General features: G+C 47.1%; 3 protein-coding genes across 3 annotated transcripts; all 3 read right to left on the minus strand.

Moving 5' to 3' along the window:
* Positions 1 to 259: 259 nt before the first annotated feature.
* LOC311117195 (uncharacterized protein) lies at positions 260 to 7,124 on the minus strand. The gene is made up of 6 exons (XM_084192174.1): positions 7,003 to 7,124; positions 5,116 to 5,287; positions 4,638 to 4,713; positions 3,359 to 3,480; positions 3,021 to 3,130; positions 260 to 1,621 (listed from the first exon to the last, which is right to left on the minus strand). The coding sequence occupies exons 3-6, from the start codon at positions 4,695 to 4,697 to the stop codon at positions 1,575 to 1,577; spliced, it is 339 nt and encodes a 112-aa protein (XP_084048300.1). The 5' UTR covers positions 4,698 to 4,713; positions 5,116 to 5,287; positions 7,003 to 7,124; the 3' UTR covers positions 260 to 1,574.
* Positions 7,125 to 7,505: 381 nt separating this feature from the next.
* LOC311117194 (uncharacterized protein) lies at positions 7,506 to 10,384 on the minus strand. Its single transcript, XM_084192173.1, has 5 exons — positions 10,161 to 10,384; positions 9,775 to 9,836; positions 9,511 to 9,652; positions 7,669 to 7,809; positions 7,506 to 7,571 (listed from the first exon to the last, which is right to left on the minus strand). The coding sequence occupies exons 1-4, from the start codon at positions 10,354 to 10,356 to the stop codon at positions 7,751 to 7,753; spliced, it is 459 nt and encodes a 152-aa protein (XP_084048299.1). The 5' UTR covers positions 10,357 to 10,384; the 3' UTR covers positions 7,506 to 7,571; positions 7,669 to 7,750.
* Positions 10,385 to 12,420: 2,036 nt separating this feature from the next.
* Positions 12,421 to 13,974, minus strand: LOC311117196 (centrosomal protein of 192 kDa-like). Its single transcript, XM_084192175.1, has 2 exons — positions 12,764 to 13,974; positions 12,421 to 12,549 (listed from the first exon to the last, which is right to left on the minus strand). The coding sequence occupies exons 1-2, from the start codon at positions 12,928 to 12,930 to the stop codon at positions 12,438 to 12,440; spliced, it is 279 nt and encodes a 92-aa protein (XP_084048301.1). The 5' UTR covers positions 12,931 to 13,974; the 3' UTR covers positions 12,421 to 12,437.
* Positions 13,975 to 18,371: the final 4,397 nt, after the last annotated feature.

The raw sequence follows: 18,371 nt of genomic DNA on the forward strand, positions 1-18,371 counted from the left end.
CCCGGACCAGGAATGGAACAATGAGACGTTGGGATGTTGCCCGGACCAGGAATGGAACAATGAGACGTTGGGATGTTGCCAGGACCAGGAATGGAACAATGAGACGTTGGGATGTTGCCAGGACCAGGAACGGAACAATGAGACGTTGGGATGTTGCCCGGACCAGGAATGGAACAATGAGACGTTGGGATGTTGCCAGGACCAGGAATGGAACAATGAGACGTTGGGATGTTGCCAGGACCAGGAACGGAACACAGCGGACAGGCTGCTGCCACCCAGGTGGGTACTGTTCTGACTAGCTGCGTTACCATGGACGCATTATGACTAGCTGCGTTACCATGGACGCATCCCAAATGACACCTAACTGAAAACAAAATAGCATGACTCATTTAGCTTCGTCCCACATCTGTTCTGTTTGTGTTCTTGACAATGAGTGACAGTTGGCATGATAGCACAGACAGACTGGCACTCAGGCTAGGACCCATTGGCACCACTGGAACATATTTCAATGGATTCTAATTATAGGAATTAGCTCATGGACATGTATTTTCTCAACCCACATTGAAGAGATCATGTTCAGTGCTGGAAGGGCAACGTTGTGTTTCAAGGCAAGCCTTCACATAACAGTATGCGACATGGGCACATAGAAACAGTTACACACCACAGTTCCTGCAGCCGTAACCCCAGCAGACTAAAACACTCCAGTGAAACTACACCAGGGTAATCCCTAACGTTTCTGTGCTGCTCGCTGCTACATAACAGGGCAACAATGGCCTGCTTGAGACAACAACGGACAAATTACAGATCATGAGCTGAGGCCAGAAGAGACAGGCTGACTGTGGGCCGGCCAGACTAAACCACTGATTCAAGCTGGTAACAAACAGAGCCACTGTTCAGCTGCCAGTCAGAGGCCAGGACACCAGTGGGCCAGGCCAGATGTGTGTGTGTGTGTGTGTGTGTGTGTGAGAACGAGTGCGGTGAGTCGGTCGGCAGTATTCACCATCAGCTCAGTTAGATGCAGTTTATCAGCTCCAGTCAATAAGGCAGGAGGAGGAAGATTTAGGGTTAATCTGAAACGGCACCCTATTTCCTAAGGGTTAATCTGAAACGGCACCCTATTTCCTAAGGGTTCATCTGAAACGGCACCCTATTTCCTAAGGGTTCATCTGAAACGGCACCCTATTTCCTAAGGGTTCATCTGAAACGGCACCCTATTTCCTAAGGGTTCATCTGAAACGGCACCCTATTTCCTAAGGCTTTGGCCAAAAATAGTACACCATAGTGGGATTAGGGTGCCGTATTGGACAAAGGCTTCATAGTTCATTCTTCCATATGACCTTCAGCAGGGCTCCAGTATAGTCCATACTACAGATGCAGTGACCCACTCAGACCCAGCGGTCCTCACTGACCCAGACCAGCGGTCCTCACTGACCCAGACCAGCGGTCCTCACTGACCCAGACCAGCGGTCCTCACTGACCCAGACCAGCGGTCCTCAGGGCCTCACCAGTTAGCTGGATAGTGAGGCTTCCACTGGTATCCGTCTGAACCAACAGCAGGCTGGAATGGTTGCCAGTTACAACCGGCTTGAACTGGACTGGCGGGTGGATGTAGCGTTGGGATCTGGAGGGCAGGGAGAAATGGTGAGAAATCAATACATGGACCAAGTATGTACAGGTTCAAAGAAACACACAACAGACAGACAAAACACGGACAGACACACACACACACTTTGAGCTGTGATATGAGCAGATGCACTGTGTTGATGATGATTACACGCCTGCCCTGTTGGAATAGAATAGGGTAATCTGACAGATACTGTATAGGTAGTGACAAGAGAAGGTTTCTTTGACAAACTCAAACTGGGAAGACAGAAAAATTGTGATAAAGATGTAGCAACAGAAGTTCATTCCACATGGTGATGACGTGAGAATGAGAACGCTATGCATCATGGGAGGAGTCAGGACATGCAGCAAGGTGCCTTTCTCCACACCACCTCCAATACACAGTGGGGAGAACAAGTATTTGATACACTGCCGATTTTGCAGGTTTTCCTACTTACAAAGCATGTAGAGGTCTGTAATTTTTATCATAGGTACACTTCAACTGTGAGAGACGGAATCTAAAACTATAATCCAGAAAATCACATTGTATGATTTTTAAGTAATTCATTTGCATTTTATTGTATGACATAAGTATTTGATCACCTACCAACCAGTATGAATTCCGGCTCTCACAGACCTGTTAGTTTTTCTTTAAGAAGCCCTCCTGTTCTCCACTCATTACCTGTATTAACTGCACCTGTTCGAACTTGTTACCTGTATAAAAGACACCTGTCCACACACTCAATCAAACAGACTCCAACCTCTCCACAATGGCCAAGACCAGAGAGCTGTGTAAGGACATCAGGGATAAAATTGTAGACCTGCACAAGGCTGGGATGGGCTACAGGACAATAGGTAAGCAGCTTGGTGAGAAGGTAACAACTGTTGACGCAATTATTAGAAAATGGAAGAAGTTCAAGATGAATTAATGATGAATTCATTATGAATAATGAATAATGTAAATCATGCAAGTATAACTTGTCTGTGTAAGCAGTATATAAGAGAACTAACGGGACTGCCCCGGCGGAGCTGCCGACCGACGTGTCCTACGGTGCATTGAGTTTGTTGGAACCTCACCAACTTGCTGATAATAAATAATTATTCATTTAAGATTGACTTCAGGTGTCCCTGGTGGTAATTCCACAACAAACATTTTTTTGCTGATTATTATGAATGACCTTATCGACAGCTGTTGTCCATCCTCGCTGGTACCCTCGTTTCTAGAACAGGGGTCTCCAACAGGTTGATCTACCAGTAGCTACCAGACCACCTAGGAGCAGCTCGCCAAACAATTCTTACCGCAAAATGTGACAAACAAATCTCACAAGTATCAGACTCCGCAAGCTCCCAGCTACTATCTAACCAAGGCAACATTGACATTATCCCACTCATGTTCTAGAATGACCCATGACCCTTACCCTCCAGGACCTGCTCCTCCCCCAGGAACCTTTCGTTGAAGTTGAGTCCTTTCAGCAGGCTGTTCTCCGACAGAATCTTCCTGCCTGCCTCGGGCTTCGACAGCAGCAACCTGGGGGACAGGAGATGGAGATGGAGATGGAGAGAGTAGTGAAATTAGTCTCCTTACAGTGTGTGCTGTAAATCAAACAGAGGGCCTGGAGGACAACAGAGACTGTTCTGTCTGACAGCCTGAAACAACCCCTTCAAAGACTAATGCTATTGGCTTCACAAGATTGCTGTTTAAAGTCAAGTTAATGACAGATTAGTCCATGTAAGAAACCGAGGGACAGGTCCTCACCTCCTGAACTGTTGTCGTGAGACCTCGTCTCCACAGAAGAGACAGACTGTGGCCAGGAGGGCATTAGCTGACTGACACAGAGTCTGCTCTCTATGGGTCACCTTCATCAGAACCGTGATCACCTAAGACAAGAAGAAGGGAACCACAGGTTAACTAGCCGGTATGTGTCCCTTCAGTACAGCCCAGGGAAGGTTACCGGGCCACAAACACCTGCTTCAACTGGCATTCAAATAGAACACGTAACGTTGTCATCAAACAGAAAGATGCCAAGGGAAGTATCCAAGGTGATAGAAAATGTATAACTAAACATTCCAGAGAACGTGAATGTTAGAAACAGCTCTCAGGTCAGGTCTCTGGCAGGGAGTCCAGTTCAAACCAACTTGACAAGGTGTCATTCAGTCAGGTCTCTGGCAGGGAGTCCAGTTCAAACCAACTTGACAAGGTGTCATTCAGTCAGGTCTCTGGCAGGGAGTCCAGTTCAAACCAACTTGACAAGGTGTCATTCAGTCAGGTCTCTGGCAGGGAGTCCAGTTCAAACCAACTTGACAAGGTGTCATTCAGTCAGGTCTCTGGCAGGGAGTCCAGTTCAAACCAACTTGACAAGGTGTCATTCAGTCAGGTCTCTGGCAGGGAGTCCAGTTCAAACCAACTTGACAAGGTGTCATTCAGTCAGGTCTCTGGCAGGGAGTCCAGTTCAAACCAACTTGACAAGGTGTCATTCAGTCAGGTCTCTGACAGGGAGTCCAGTTCAAACCAACTTGACAAGGTGTCATTCAGTCAGGTCTCTTTGACAGTTAGTCCAGATGAAACCAACTTGACAAGGTGTCATTCAGTCAGGTCTCTGACAGGTAGTCCAGTTCAAAACAACTTGACAAGATGTCATTCAGTCAGGTCTCTTTGACAGTTAGTCCAGATAAAACCAACTTGACAAGGTGTCATTCAGTCAGGTCTCTTTGACAGTTAGTCCAGATGAAACCAACTTGACAAGGTGTCATTCAGTCAGGTCTCTTTGACAGTTAGTCCAGATGAAACCAACTTGACAAGGTGTCAACCAGAACCTCCTTTCTGACCACATGCAGAAATGTCGAAACAAGTCATGTGTCCTACCTCCTGTGTACTAACGGAGATGGAGAGAGGCTGATGACAGATGAGTCCATGACAGAGCGTGTCTGAAGGTCAGAGTAGGGAACAGCCTTAATGAAGGCAGCCCTGGACCCAGTGTTCCTCACACACACACAGAGCTTGGACACCTGGCCTGCTGCCACACCCATTAGCATACCCACGTAGCCGTCTGAACGCTTCCTGGTGTCTTCCAGAATAATGCTACTGGTCCCTCCATAGCCTGATAGGGGGATCTGGGGGGGAAGAGAGAGAGGAGACAATGAGCGTTGTCTTACTTCCTGATTGTGTACTGGGATGTGAGGCATATAGCTGGATCTACATAACCCATTCATTATCACACTCATTTTGAGGTCTGAAAACATCTGACAACTTTGATTTTAAAGTGTAATGTCCCTTTAAGATCAGAAACCACCATTGAAAACCAGTCTGGTCACTTCAGTGAATAACTAGGTCCCGGGGACCCAAATACGTGCACATTTCTGTTGTTGCCGTTGCACTACACACCTGACTTAAATAACCAACTCCTCATCAAGCCTTTGATTAGCGGAATCAGGAGTGGAGTGCTAGGGCAACGACTAAGGACCAGGATGAAGAAACATCGGTCTACAGGATGGTTAGGGTAGAGAGCGCCTCACAGTGAACTGGATGCCAGGCTGTGAGGGTTTGATCTCCAGCTTGGCCAGGGTCCAGGGTGCAGGCCACCCGGGTGGGGGCAAACAGCAGGTGGACCACAACATCCTCCCTGGGCCGGATGGACAGCTCTCTGTGCCGGGTCAACCTTTCCTCTAGTCCAAAGCTACTCTGGAGCTGGGATGGATATATTACATTAACAGATAGAAAGGGGAGAGACAGGAGAGAGAGAGAGACGGGAAGAGAGAGAGAGAGATGGGGAGAGACGGAGAGAGAGAGAGAGAGAGAGAGAGAGAGAGAGAGAGTCACTAAAACGATACAGAAATACACTACGGAAAAAGAAGGAACAGCACATCAGAAATCAGCTCAATGTAATTGAAGAATCCATAGACTCTAACCACTTCTGGGAAAATTGGAAAACACTAAACAAACAAACAACACGTAGAGTTATCTATCCAAAACGGAGATGGATAAACCACTTCTCCAATCTTTTTGGCTCTATAACAAAGAACAAAACAGCAAAAACATATACATGATCAAATACAAACTTATTAAAGACTACCAGAACCCACTGGATTCTCCAATTACATTGAATGAACTACAGGACAAAATACAAACCCTCCAACCCAAAAAGGCCTGTGGTGTTGATGGTATCCTCAATGAAATGATAAAATATACAGACCACAAATTCCAAATGGCTATACTTAAACTCTTTAACATCATCCTTAGCTCTGGCATCTTCCCAAATATTGAGAACCTAGGACTGATAACCCCAATCCACAAAAGTGGAGACAAATTTGACCCCAATAACTACCGTGGGATATGCATCAACAGCAACCTTGGGAAAATCCTCTGCATTATCATTAACAGCAGACTAGTTCATTTCCTCAGTGAAAACAATGTACAGAGCAAATGTCAAATTGGCTTTTTACCAAATTACCGTACGACAGACCACGTATTCACCCTGCACACCCTAACTGACAAACAAACTAACCAAAACTAAGGCAAAGTCTTTGCATGCTTTGTTGATTTTTAAAAAGCTTTTGACTCAATTTGGCATGGGGGTCTGCTATACAAATTGAAAACCTGAGCCTACACCTTCACTATGGTGAATCACTAAAACAATACAGAAATACACTACGGAAAAAGAAGGAACAAATTGATGGAAAGTGGTGTTGGGGGACAAACCTAATAATGGTGTTCCAAAAAAGGTCCAGTTGCCAGGACCACAAATACAAATTCCATCTAGACACCGTTGCCCTAGAGCACACAAAAAACTATACATACCTCGGCCTAAACATCAGCACCACAGGTAACTTCCACAAAGCTGTGAACGATCTGAGATACAAGGCAAGAAGGGCCTTCTATGCCATCAAAAGGAACATAACATTCAATATACCAATTTGGATCTGGCTAAAAATACTTGAATCAGTTATAGAACCCATTGCCCTTTATGGTTGTGAGGTGTGGGGTCCGCTCACCAACCAAGAATTCACAAAAATCAAAGAGACACTGCATGCAGAATTCTGCAAAAATATCCTCAGTGTACAACACCAAATAAGACATGCAGAGCAGAATTAGGCCGATATCCGCTAATTATCAAAATCCAGAAAAGAGCCGATAAATTCTACAACCACCTAAAAGGAAGCGATTCCCAAACCTTCCATAACAAAGCAATCACCTACAGAGAGATGAACCTGGAGAAGAGTCCCCTAAGCAAGCTGGTCCTGGGGCTCTGTTCACAAACACAAACAGACCCCACAGAGCCCCAGGACAACAACACAATTAGACCCAACCAAATTATAAGAAAACAAAAAGAGAATTACTTTCCCAGTTAAATCCTGAATATAAAGACTAGTCTCATGTAAGCCGTGCGACACGTCAGTTCCTACCTGTAGGCCTTTGGGGGCGTGTACTCTGGCTATTCCAGACCTGGCTCCGAGGGGGACGCTCCTGATCACATGACTGGGCCCTGGACAGTCCACCTCGATGTCCACCCGCGCACTGTACTCTTCAGCTGGACCTAGATCACCTGTATGACATCACTGTACTCTTCAGCTGGACCTAGATCACCTGTATGACATCACTGTACTCTTCAGCTGGACCTAGATCACCTGTATGACATCACTGTACTCTTCAGCTGGACCTAGATCACCTGTATGACATCACTGTACTCTTCAGCTGGACCTAGATCACCTGTATGACATCACTGTACTCTTCAGCTGGACCTAGATCACCTGTATGACATCACTGTACTCTTCAGCTGGACCTAGATCACCTGTATGACATCACTGTACTCTTCAGCTGGACCTAGATCACCTGTATGACATCACACGACACAAACATCGGCCATGACTGGTGGCTGAATGGCATCTTTGTGTATTAATATTCATTAAGCGAGGACAGGGGCCATACCTGAACAGGGCTGGAAGTGATCCCAAACCATGAAGCTCTCTGGATTCTGAAATGCAACAGAAAATAACATTTCATTCCAAAACATCCCTCAAACTACTAAACTATTTAAGTCACTAAGACTAGGTCCCTCCAGGTTCACTCACCTCTCCGTAGCTGGCGTGCATCACATGGTTAATGACGGACGGCGCGGCCAGTGAGGTCACAGTCCCCGCCTGCAGCACGCCCTCAGCTGTCATGGCAACGGGACTCTTGGAGAAAGTGAAGCAGCGCCAAGCCGTGGCATTCTAGAAACGTGACATCACAAAGACAATATTACCAATCAAAAGTGTGCTTGTATAGCCAACTATTTTAACAAAATACATTTGTCACAAAGGACTCAAAACTTGATTTACTCATGCAGACATCAAGTTAGGATTCAGGTCAAAGTGCTTTTGAGTAACAGTAACGTGACACCAGGCCTGGAATTCCGTGATTTTAGGGCCGAGGTCATTTGGCCTTATTTATTAATTTATTTATTAATTTTTATTTCACCTTTATTTTGGGGGGGTTTGTATCATTTGATTTACACAACATGCCTACCACTTTGAAGATGCAAAATATATTTTTTTTGTGTGAAACATACAAGAAATAAGACAAAAAAACAGAAAACTTGAGCGTGCATAACTATTCACCTTTATTTAACCAGGTAAACCAGTTGAGAACAAGTTCTCATTTACAACTGCGACCTGGCCAAGATAAAGCAAAGCAGTGCGATAAAAACAACAACACAGAGTTACATATGGGGTAAAACAAAACATAAAGTCAGAAATACAACAGAAAATATATATACAGTGTGTGCAAATGTAGCAAGTTATGGAGGTAAGGCAATAAATAGGCTATAGTGCAAAATAATTACAATTAGTATTAACACTGGAATGCTAGATGTGCAAGAGATGATGTGCAAATAGAGATACTGGGGTGCAAAAGAGCAAAATAAATAACACTATGGGGATGAGGTAGTTGGGTGGGCTAATTTCAGATGGGCTGTGGACAGGTGCAGTGATCGGTAAGCTGCTCTGACAACTGATGCTTAAAGTTAGTTAGGGAGATAAGAGTCTCCAGCTTCAGAGATTTTTACAGGCCTTCAAGAGGTGCCCAATCTGCCACAAAAGACAAAGGACATTCACCAAAATAGCTAATTAGAGTGATTTGAAAACCGAAAAACGCTTCTGTTAAAACATAGGTGTATGTAAATAATGATCTTACATGTCAAAGTATTGTTGATAGCCTCTGCATACTGAGCCAACAGTCTGTCAAGTCCTGACCGATGCTGACAGGATATAAGCAGGCTAAAAGCCAGTAATGTTTGACAAATATAACGTAGGATCATTATTAATATCTAAAGGCTTGATTCTGTTGACATAGTTGAGGCACTGTTCGTTCTGACAGGAGAGAAAGGCCAGTGCCTGTTGCGCACTGCAACATCACCCACCATGCAATCTGAGCTGAGGTAGTCAACATTTTGAAACTATTTAACCATAAACTAAATTGTTTAAAACCTGGAGGTTTTTTGTCATTTTATGAGGCATGTCTTACCATGTTCCGACCATAGGAACGTTAAGGGGATTCTTTTATTAACACTTCTTCACATGCCTCACAACTGCTTATTCCCTTTATGACAAATGTATAACGTCTGCTCTGCACTATACATTTCAATCTGAATGGTCAGTAATGTTGCATCTTCCTGAATAGCGGTCTAAGGCACTGCATCTCAGTGCTTGAGGCGTCACTACAGACCCCCTGGTTTGATTCCAGGCTGTATCACAACCGGCCGTGATTGGGAGTCCCATAGGGCGGCGCACAATTGGCCCAGCGTCGTCCGGGTTTGGCCGGTGTAGGCCGTCATTGTAAATAAGAATTTGTTCTTAACTGACTTGCCTAGTTAAATAAAGGTAAAATAAATTAATTAATTAAAATGTTGTGCACTGAAAGGGGTGGGGCCTCACCTGTGACATCACTGTTCATGCTGTCCACAGACATGAGCTTCTCATTGGCCAGGAAGCTGGAGACACTCCCACTGAAGTGGTCGCTGTCAGCTCCCTCACTGGCCAGACTCTGGTCCTCTACGGAGCCTCGGAGGGATTGGACCTGGATCACAGAGACACAATTACTACATTCTAGTATCATGTACTGGATCCTAAAGGCCTGGACAGGGGGACGGAGGGGAGGCTAGCACCCTAAAAGCTAATGCATACAACAGATTGTGATACCTTTAGATCCATAACATCCCCATTTCCCAGGTGGGTGAAGGTCAGCAACCCCGTAGAGAGATCTGATAGGGAGACCAGAGAAAAGAACAGCGATTAGCTGGTTTGTTAGCGAACATAACACATCAGCCTGCTGGACATCACTGATCTATCAACTACTGAAGGACGGACCACATCGTACGTTAGGTTTACCTCTCAACCCAACAATAAAAGCCATTTAGCAGACGCTTTTATCCAAAGCGACTTAGTCACGCATGCATACAATTTTACATATGGGTGGTCCTGGGAATCTAACCCACAACCCTGGTGTTGCAAGCACCATGCTCTACCAACTGGACCATACAGAACCGCAAACCAACCCAAAGTAATGGTACAGTGGAAGTTGTTACCATCTCCATGTTCAGAGTGTCTTCCAGGGAGAGGTCCAGTCCGTGTGTTGGGGCTGAGGGAGGAGGCTCCAGTCCTGGGCTCTGTCTCGTCCATATCCACTGAGAACCGGTGGGCTGCTATGAAGTCATCTGCAACATCCCTGAGAGGTGGATAGAGAGGATCAATGTTGGCAACATCTTTCACTGAAACAAACATGGGGTATATTCACATCCCAAACCGCATGCTAAAGCACCGGGGAACAGAATTATACCGTGCGGTAAAGCACTGGGGAACAGCATTACACCGTGCGGTAAAGCACTGGGGAACAGCATCACACCGTGTGGTAAAGCACTGGGGAACAGCATTATACCGTGTGGTAAAGCACTGGGGAACAGCATTATACCGTGTGGTAAAGCACTGGGGAACAGCATTATACCGTGTGGTAAAGCACTGGGGAACAGCATTATACCGTGTGGTAAAGCACTGGGGAACAGCATTATACCGTGTGGTAAAGCACTGGGGAACAGCATTATACCGTGTGGTAAAGCACTGGGGAACAGCATTATACCGTGTGGTAAAGCACTGGGGAACAGAATTACACCGTGTGGTAAAGCACTGGGGAACAGCATTATACCGTGTGGTAAAGCACTGGGGAACAGAATTATACTGTGTGGTAAAGCACTGGGGAACAGCATTACACCGTGTGGTAAAGCACCGGGGAACAGAATTATACCGTGTGGTAAAGCACTGGGGAACAGCATTACACCGTGTGGTAAAGCACTGGGGAACAGCATTACACCGTGTGGTAAAGCATTACACCGTGTGGTAAAGCACTGGGGAACAGCATTATACTGTGTGGTAAAGCACTGGGGAACAGCATTACACCGTGTGGTAAAGCATTACACCGTGTGGTAAAGCACTGGGGAACAGCATTACACCGTGTGGTAAAGCACTGGGGAACAGCATTACACCGTGTGGTAAAGCATTACACCGTGTGGTAAAGCACTGGGGAACAGCATTATACCGTGTGGTAAAGCACTGGGGAACAGCATTATACCGTGTGGTAAAGCACTGGGGAACAGCATTACACCGTGTGGTAAAGCACCGGGGAACAGAATTATACCGTGTGGTAAAGCATTGGGGAACAGCATTACACCGTGTGGTAAAGCACTGGGGAACAGCATTACACCGTGTGGTAAAGCACTGGGAACAGCATTACACCGTGTGGTAAAGCACTGGGGAACAGCATTATACCGTGTGGTAAAGCACTGGGGAACAGAATTATACCGTGTGGTAAAGCACTGGGGAACAGCATTACACCGTGTGGTAAAGCACCGGGGAACAGAATTATACCGTGTGGTAAAGCACTGGGGAACAGCATTACACCGTGTGGTAAAGCACTGGGGAACAGCATTACACCGTGTGGTAAAGCACTGGGAACAGCATTACACCGTGTGGTAAAGCACTGGGAACAGCATTACACCGTGTGGTAAAGCACTGGGGAACAGCATTACACAGTGTGGTAAAGCACTGGGGAACAGCATTACACCGTGTGGTAAAGCACTGGGGAACAGCATTACACCGTGTGGTAAAGCATCGGGGAACAGCATTACACCGTGTGGTAAAGCACTGGGGAACAGTATTACACTGTGTGGTAAAGCACCGGGGAACAGCATTATACCGTGTGGTAAAGCACTGGGGAACAGCATTACACCGTGTGGTAAAGCACTGGGGAACAGCATTACACCGTGTGGTAAAGCACTGGGGAACAGCATTACACCGTGTGGTAAAGCACTGGGGAACAGCATTACACCGTGTGGTAAAGCACCGGGGAACAGCATTACACCGTGTGGTAAAGCACTGGGGAACAGCATTACACCGTGTGGTAAAGCACTGGGAACAGCATTACACCGTGTGGTAAAGCACTGGGAACAGCATTACACCGTGTGGTAAAGCACTGGGAACAGCATTACACTATGTGGTAAAGCACTGGGAAAAGCATTATACCACGTGGCTTTATTTTTTTTCTTATATATACACCTTTAAACCCCTTAGGCATGACCAGACCAATGTATGCTTTAACTCAAGCTTCAAAATCAATTTCTGGTGCTCCTTAACCCTGTAATTTGTCATTGTTGACAATTCTTATCATTAAAATCAAAAATATTTTTCACGTGCTCCTAAATTTCATTATCTGCTCCTTCATTTTTCAACTTAGGAGCACGTGCTCCTTGGAAAGCACGTCAGCGTAGAGCCCTAAATCACATGACTTTCACTGCTGCTAAGACTCTTGATACTCACAGATCATCTTTGACGCTGAGGGCAAATGTCCCCTGCTCCTCGTTAGACTGCGAGTTAGCCAGAGAGAGCCGACCGTTCTCCAGATACGACGCCTGGATAGAATTTACTCTGGAGAGAAATGAGTGAGATTCATTTTTAGAAATCTGATTGTTATGAACACTGATCAGTGCTACACAACACCGTATTAGAGGGTACAGAGTTAGAACAAAACCCTGCACCTCTATAGCTCTGCAGGGCCCTGTGTTCCAGTAACATTGTTGTTGATGTGAGGGGTGGTGGTAAAAGGCTCTGCTCTTCTGTCCAAGTCGTGCTGCTGACCCACCTGTTGTCAGCCCCAGCTCTAATTTTAGCCACGGTGGAGGCAGCTACGGGCAGCCCCAGGGTGGAGGCCAGGGTGACGTCCCCCAGGGTGGCACGGCCGCTGCCCACAGAGGTAGACAGGAAACTGGGGAAAGCCTCATCCTCGATGTTGCAGAAACTCTCGGTCATGATGTTGGGCTATGGTTTGGCCCGCCACCTCAGGTTCTACTGCAGACCATCAACTGAGTGGAGAAAGCATTTATCACAATTGCTGATAAACAATTCAGTTTATAGTGGAAAGTTTGTGTTGTAGTCAAAACAAAACCGCCATGCAGATTTCTTCTTGTGATGTTCACATGATGGCAATGCCAAAGACGCTTTAGTACCCAATCAATTGACTCCAGTCCAAACTCAAGCAACAAGGTAACCAAAAAAAAATAACTAAACAAAGAAGACATTGTTAAAACTAGATTAATATTAGATGGACAGATACCTAGCTACCTCAATGTAGCCAGTCAGCTGTCGCTGTGGCCTGGCAAAACAAACTTGTGTTGACACAGACGAAAGTTTATCAAGGCTAGTTAGCTACAAACACTTTAGCCAAAGTGGGTTTGTTCACACGAATAAACCGTTTTCTAACTTACTGAATAGTTTAAGGCCAGTACTTTCCAAAAAATACCAAAAAGTAAACAGCGCTGAAATTTTCCCAACAAATGATAAAACTCTCTGCCTTCTCTCCCGAGTGAAAACCGACTCGCATACGTTTGAGACGGGGCCGCGAAACCATGAAGTCCACACTGTAACGTTACAGTTTTTAAAGTAGTGTGGGGATCTATTTTCTCATAATTGGATCTGGATGTGATGAATAGCTTAGAAGGAATGCATTGGTGATTAAACGTAGAAGGTTTGTACTGTACTGATATAAATTGTTTCACATAACAAGCTGTGATTCATGTGAGGAAAGTTAGGGGGTAGGATGAGATAAGAACTTGTGTCTCAAAATACTAGACTACACTGCCTCTTTGTGATCTGTGAACCGTCCTTGAACGTAGGTACTTAGAGTACAGTGGAACGGTGTCTATGGGAGCTGACTCTACAGGTTGTTATGATAACAACTTATGCCTGGCAACAGTGGAGCGCCAAGGGACTGGGACCAGCCTGAGCGCCAGCGATAGGTTGGGCAAGTCTAAACCACGCCCAACCTCTACCCTGATAGGCCCAGCAAGGAGTGGGAACTATAACTGTCAGGGTATTTAAAGAACAGCCTGTAACAATGGATCAGTTCTCTGTCTGCCCTGCGTGGTATTTCAGTGAGCCCGTATACGAACCATCATACATACATTTTGCATATAATAAATGTAGCTTGGATTAAATATCTCTTGATTATGTTTTCTCTTATTCCAATAACCGATTTGAATTACGCAATTTCTAACAATAGCAACACGTCTTAGTTGAATTGATTAATTATAACACAAGCCACGAAACGTTCAAATGATAACGTCTTTTCACACCCAGTTATAAGGTTTTGGCATAGTGATAAGTAACAAACCGCAGCGTTTCTCTCGAAGAAAAAAGGGATCCAGTTGGTTCATTCACAGGAAGCCCGCGCTAGCGTCACTCCCTTTGGGCGGGACGTAGATAGAAAGAGACGTTTTGATAGGACTAACCTCTTTGACACTGTGAAAGGCTAAATCATCATTGGATTGTCATCCTGTCATTTTACTATAATTAGTTCAATTGTAGAGGCCAAAACAATTATATATATTACTCAGATCAATGTCCTTACCGCTATGGTCCTTACATTCTGAAATTATAGCTTTGGATTGAAGTGCTTCTCATCAACTAATTGTTGCGATATAGTTAAATTGAATATTATTTTGCTCTTGAAATGTATGTAATATATATTCAAAATGTGTAGCACTTGTTGCAGATTCAATAGCATCCATACTGTATCATTAAGTCTAAGGAGTGGTCAGGAACTTGCAGGAGTATCATATATTCCTCACAGCAGCTGCAACCATCATTTGGCTAGCTGACAGCTGCACAGTAATTAAACACACCATACCAATTCTGACTGACCTCCATCTTTCTGTTGACTTCAGATACTTGCCGTACAGTATGAAAACGATAGACGGTTTCCTGAGAGAAACCCAGTGCTAGAATGTGAAGTGCTCAGGGCCCTCAGACCAAATCCAGGCTCAAACCATGCGATACCTCTGGATCACTACCTATTATAGTAACGGCTGATTCACACGGTAGTCATTCATGGGTGACACTGTGCGTTGGATACACAGCTACATTGTATAACAGTGTTGGGGTTTTAATGTTACTATGGTGATGCTACAGTCTACAACACACACAGTCTAGACATTGTGAATGAACATTTGTTATTTGAAATACATTTCTCATTCGCATCGACTAGCCCCCATTTGTTTAATGCTACATTAGGCTTGAAATTAAATAAACACACAGGAATAACACATATAGAGCCACTGTCTTATGAAGTAAAGACACATTCCAACACAGTGCTGTGAGTTTGAACCGCAGGCACCATAGTAAAACCAGCATGTTGGTTTTTAATGAAATAAATACATCCGTTGATCTCCAACTACTAAAGATCAAATACATCTAGGGAATCATCAGTCACAACTCTGGGCAACTACATCTGGGCAAACTGCAAGGGAGGAGAATCGTCAGTCACAACTCTGGGCAACTACATCTGGGCAAACTGCAAGGGAGGAGAATCGTCAGTCACAACTCTGGGCAACTACATCTGGGCAAACTGCAAGGGAGGAGAATCGTCAGTCACAACTCTGGGCAACTACATCTGGGCAAACTGCAAGGGAGGAGAATCGTCAGTCACAACTCTGGGCAACTACATCTGGGCAAACTGCAAGGGAGGAGAATCGTCAGTCAGCACTAGGGCTGTTCATATTAGGGAGGGACTATCGTAAAAACAAAATGTCTTACTAAGAAAACTTTACATTTTTGCTTATCAAGAATCACTAGTTTTATGCACCAACCAAACTGTTCTGGAAGAGGGATGGTCTTCTTTTGATTAGTCACTAAGAATAAGAGTACCATCCCAGTCAGTCGTGTTCAGGTAGGGGGTTGAGGGCTCTGGAGGGTCAGTCGTGTTCAGGCAGGGGGTTGAGGGCTCTGGAGGGTCAGTCGTGATCAGGCAGGGGGTTGAGGGCTCTGGAGGGTCAGTCGTGTTCAGGCAGGGGGTTGAGGGCTCTGGAGGGTCAGTCGTGTTCAGGCAGGGGGTTGAGGGCTCTGGAGGGTCAGTCGTGTTCAGGCAGGGGGTTGAGGGCTCTGGAGGGTCAGTCGTGTTCAGGCAGGGGGTTGAGGGCTCTGGAGGGTCAGTCGTGTTCAGGCAGGGGGTTGAGGGCTCTGGAGGGTCAGTCGTGTTCAGGCAGGGGGTTGAGGGCTCTGGAGGGTCAGTCGTGTTCAGGCAGGGGGTTGAGGGCTCTGGAGGGTCAGTCGTGTTCAGGCAGGGGGGTTGAGGGCTCTGGAGGGTCAGTCGTGTTCAGGCAGGGGGTTGAGGGCTCTGGAGGGTCAGTCGTGTTCAGGCAGGGGGTTGAGGGCTCTGGAGGGTCAGTCGTGTTCAGGCAGGGGGGTTGAGGGCTCTGGAGGGTCAGTCGTGTTCAGGCAGGGGGGTTGAGGGCTCTGGAGGGTCAGTCGTGTTCAGGCAGGGGGTTGAGGGCTCTGGAGGGTCAGTCGTGTTCAGGCAGGGGGGTTGAGGGCTCTGGAGGGTCAGTCGTGTTCAGGCAGGGGGGTTGAGGGCTCTGGAGGGTCAGTCGTGTTCAGGCAGGGGGTTGAGGGCTCTGGAGGGTCAGTCGTGTTCAGGCAGGGGGTTGAGGGCTCTAGACGGTCAGTCGTGTTCAGGCAGGGGGTTGAGGGCTCTGGAGGGTCAGTCGTGTTCAGGCAGGGGGTTGAGGGCTCTGGAGGGTCAGTCGTGTTCAGGCAGGGGGTTGAGGGCTCTGGAGGGTCAGTCGTGTTCAGGCAGGGGGGTTGAGGGCTCTGGAGGGTCAGTCGTGTTCAGGCAGGGGGGTTGAGGGCTCTGGAGGGTCAGTCGTGTTCAGGCAGGGGGTTGAGGGCTCTGGAGGGTCAGTCGTGTTCAGGCAGGGGGGTTGAGGGCTCTGGAGGGTCAGTCGTGTTCAGGCAGGGGGTTGAGGGCTCTAGACGGTCAGTCGTGATCAGGCAGGGGGTTGAGGGCTCTGGAGGGTCAGTCGTGTTCAGGCAGGGGGTTGAGGGCTCTGGAGGGTCAGTCGTGTTCAGGCAGGGGGTTGAGGGCTCTGGAGGGTCAGTCGTGTTCAGGCAGGGGGTTGAGGGCTCTGGAGGGTCAGTCGTGTTCAGGCAGGGGGTTGAGGGCTCTGGAGGGTCAGTCGTGTTCAGGCAGGGGGTTGAGGGCTCTAGACGGTGAGTACAGTCTGTGCAGAGACAGGGGGGAGTGTGGGGGCTGGCCATAGATGGCCAGAGGGGACTGGGGGAGCTGGCCAGAGGGGACTGGGGGAGCTGGCCATAGATGGCCAGAGGGGACTGGGGGAGCTGGCCATAGATGGCCAGAGGGGACTGGGGGAGCTGGCCATAGATGGCCAGAGGGGAGTGTGGGGGCTGGCCATAGATGGCCAGAGGGGAGTGTGGGGGCTGGCCATAGATGGCCAGAGGGGACTGGGGGAGCTGGCCATAGATGGCCAGAGGGGACTGGGGGAGCTGGCCATAGATGGCCAGAGGGGACTGGGGGAGCTGGCCATAGATGGCCAGAGGGGACTGGGGGAGCTGGCCATAGATGGCCAGAGGGGACTGGGGGAGCTGGCTGTGTACAGCCAGGCTGTGGGGGGACAGGGGGGGGCTGGACTGGGCATCACAGTGCTCTATCAGGGAGGGGGGGGGGCAGCAGGTGGCCGTACCTGGACCCTGCCCTGGGGGCGTCCAGAGGGGGGAAGAAATACCTGAAACAACACAGAGAGACAGACATGGACCAGACAGGAACAGGAAACAGACATGGACCAGACAGGAACAGGAAACAGACATGGACCAGACAGGAACAGACATGGACCAGACAGGAACAGACAGGAACAGAGAACAGACATGGACCAGACAGGAACAGGAAACAGACATGGACCAGACAGGAACAGGAAACAGACATGGACCAGACAGGAACAGGAAACAGACATGGACCAGACAGGAAACAGACAACAATGGGATACAAATAAACAAACAAAAACAGAGAAATGAGAAGTGAATTAAAATAGGAAGGCAGCTATACAGAACAGTAAAAGTGAAGGGCAAGACGTGCAGAAGCAGGATGAACACAAAACAAAAGACACTGTATTCAGCAGAACTAACAGACACATGAACAAAACAGAAGACTGTGGGGGGTATTCATTTAGATGTTTTACCGATCTGTGCTGTTATCTAAAATAAATCAAAAACACCCACTCGACCAATTAGAACCAAGTATTCCTGAAGCAGTGGCATCCTTGCCCACGTATGGAAACACCATAGAGAAGTGAGGTGCCTGCTGGTCAATGGGCTTTAGATGAATAGTCTGCAGGCTGGTGGAGTGTGTTGGGGGCAGTCAGGCTTCGCAGGCGAGGGCTAAAGGGGGTTCTCCTGCCCTTCCT

Source organism: Coregonus lavaretus (assembly GCF_964263955.1).
Source record: "Coregonus lavaretus genome assembly, contig: HAP1_SCAFFOLD_1599, whole genome shotgun sequence".
Lineage (NCBI taxonomy): Eukaryota > Metazoa > Chordata > Actinopteri > Salmoniformes > Salmonidae > Coregonus > Coregonus lavaretus.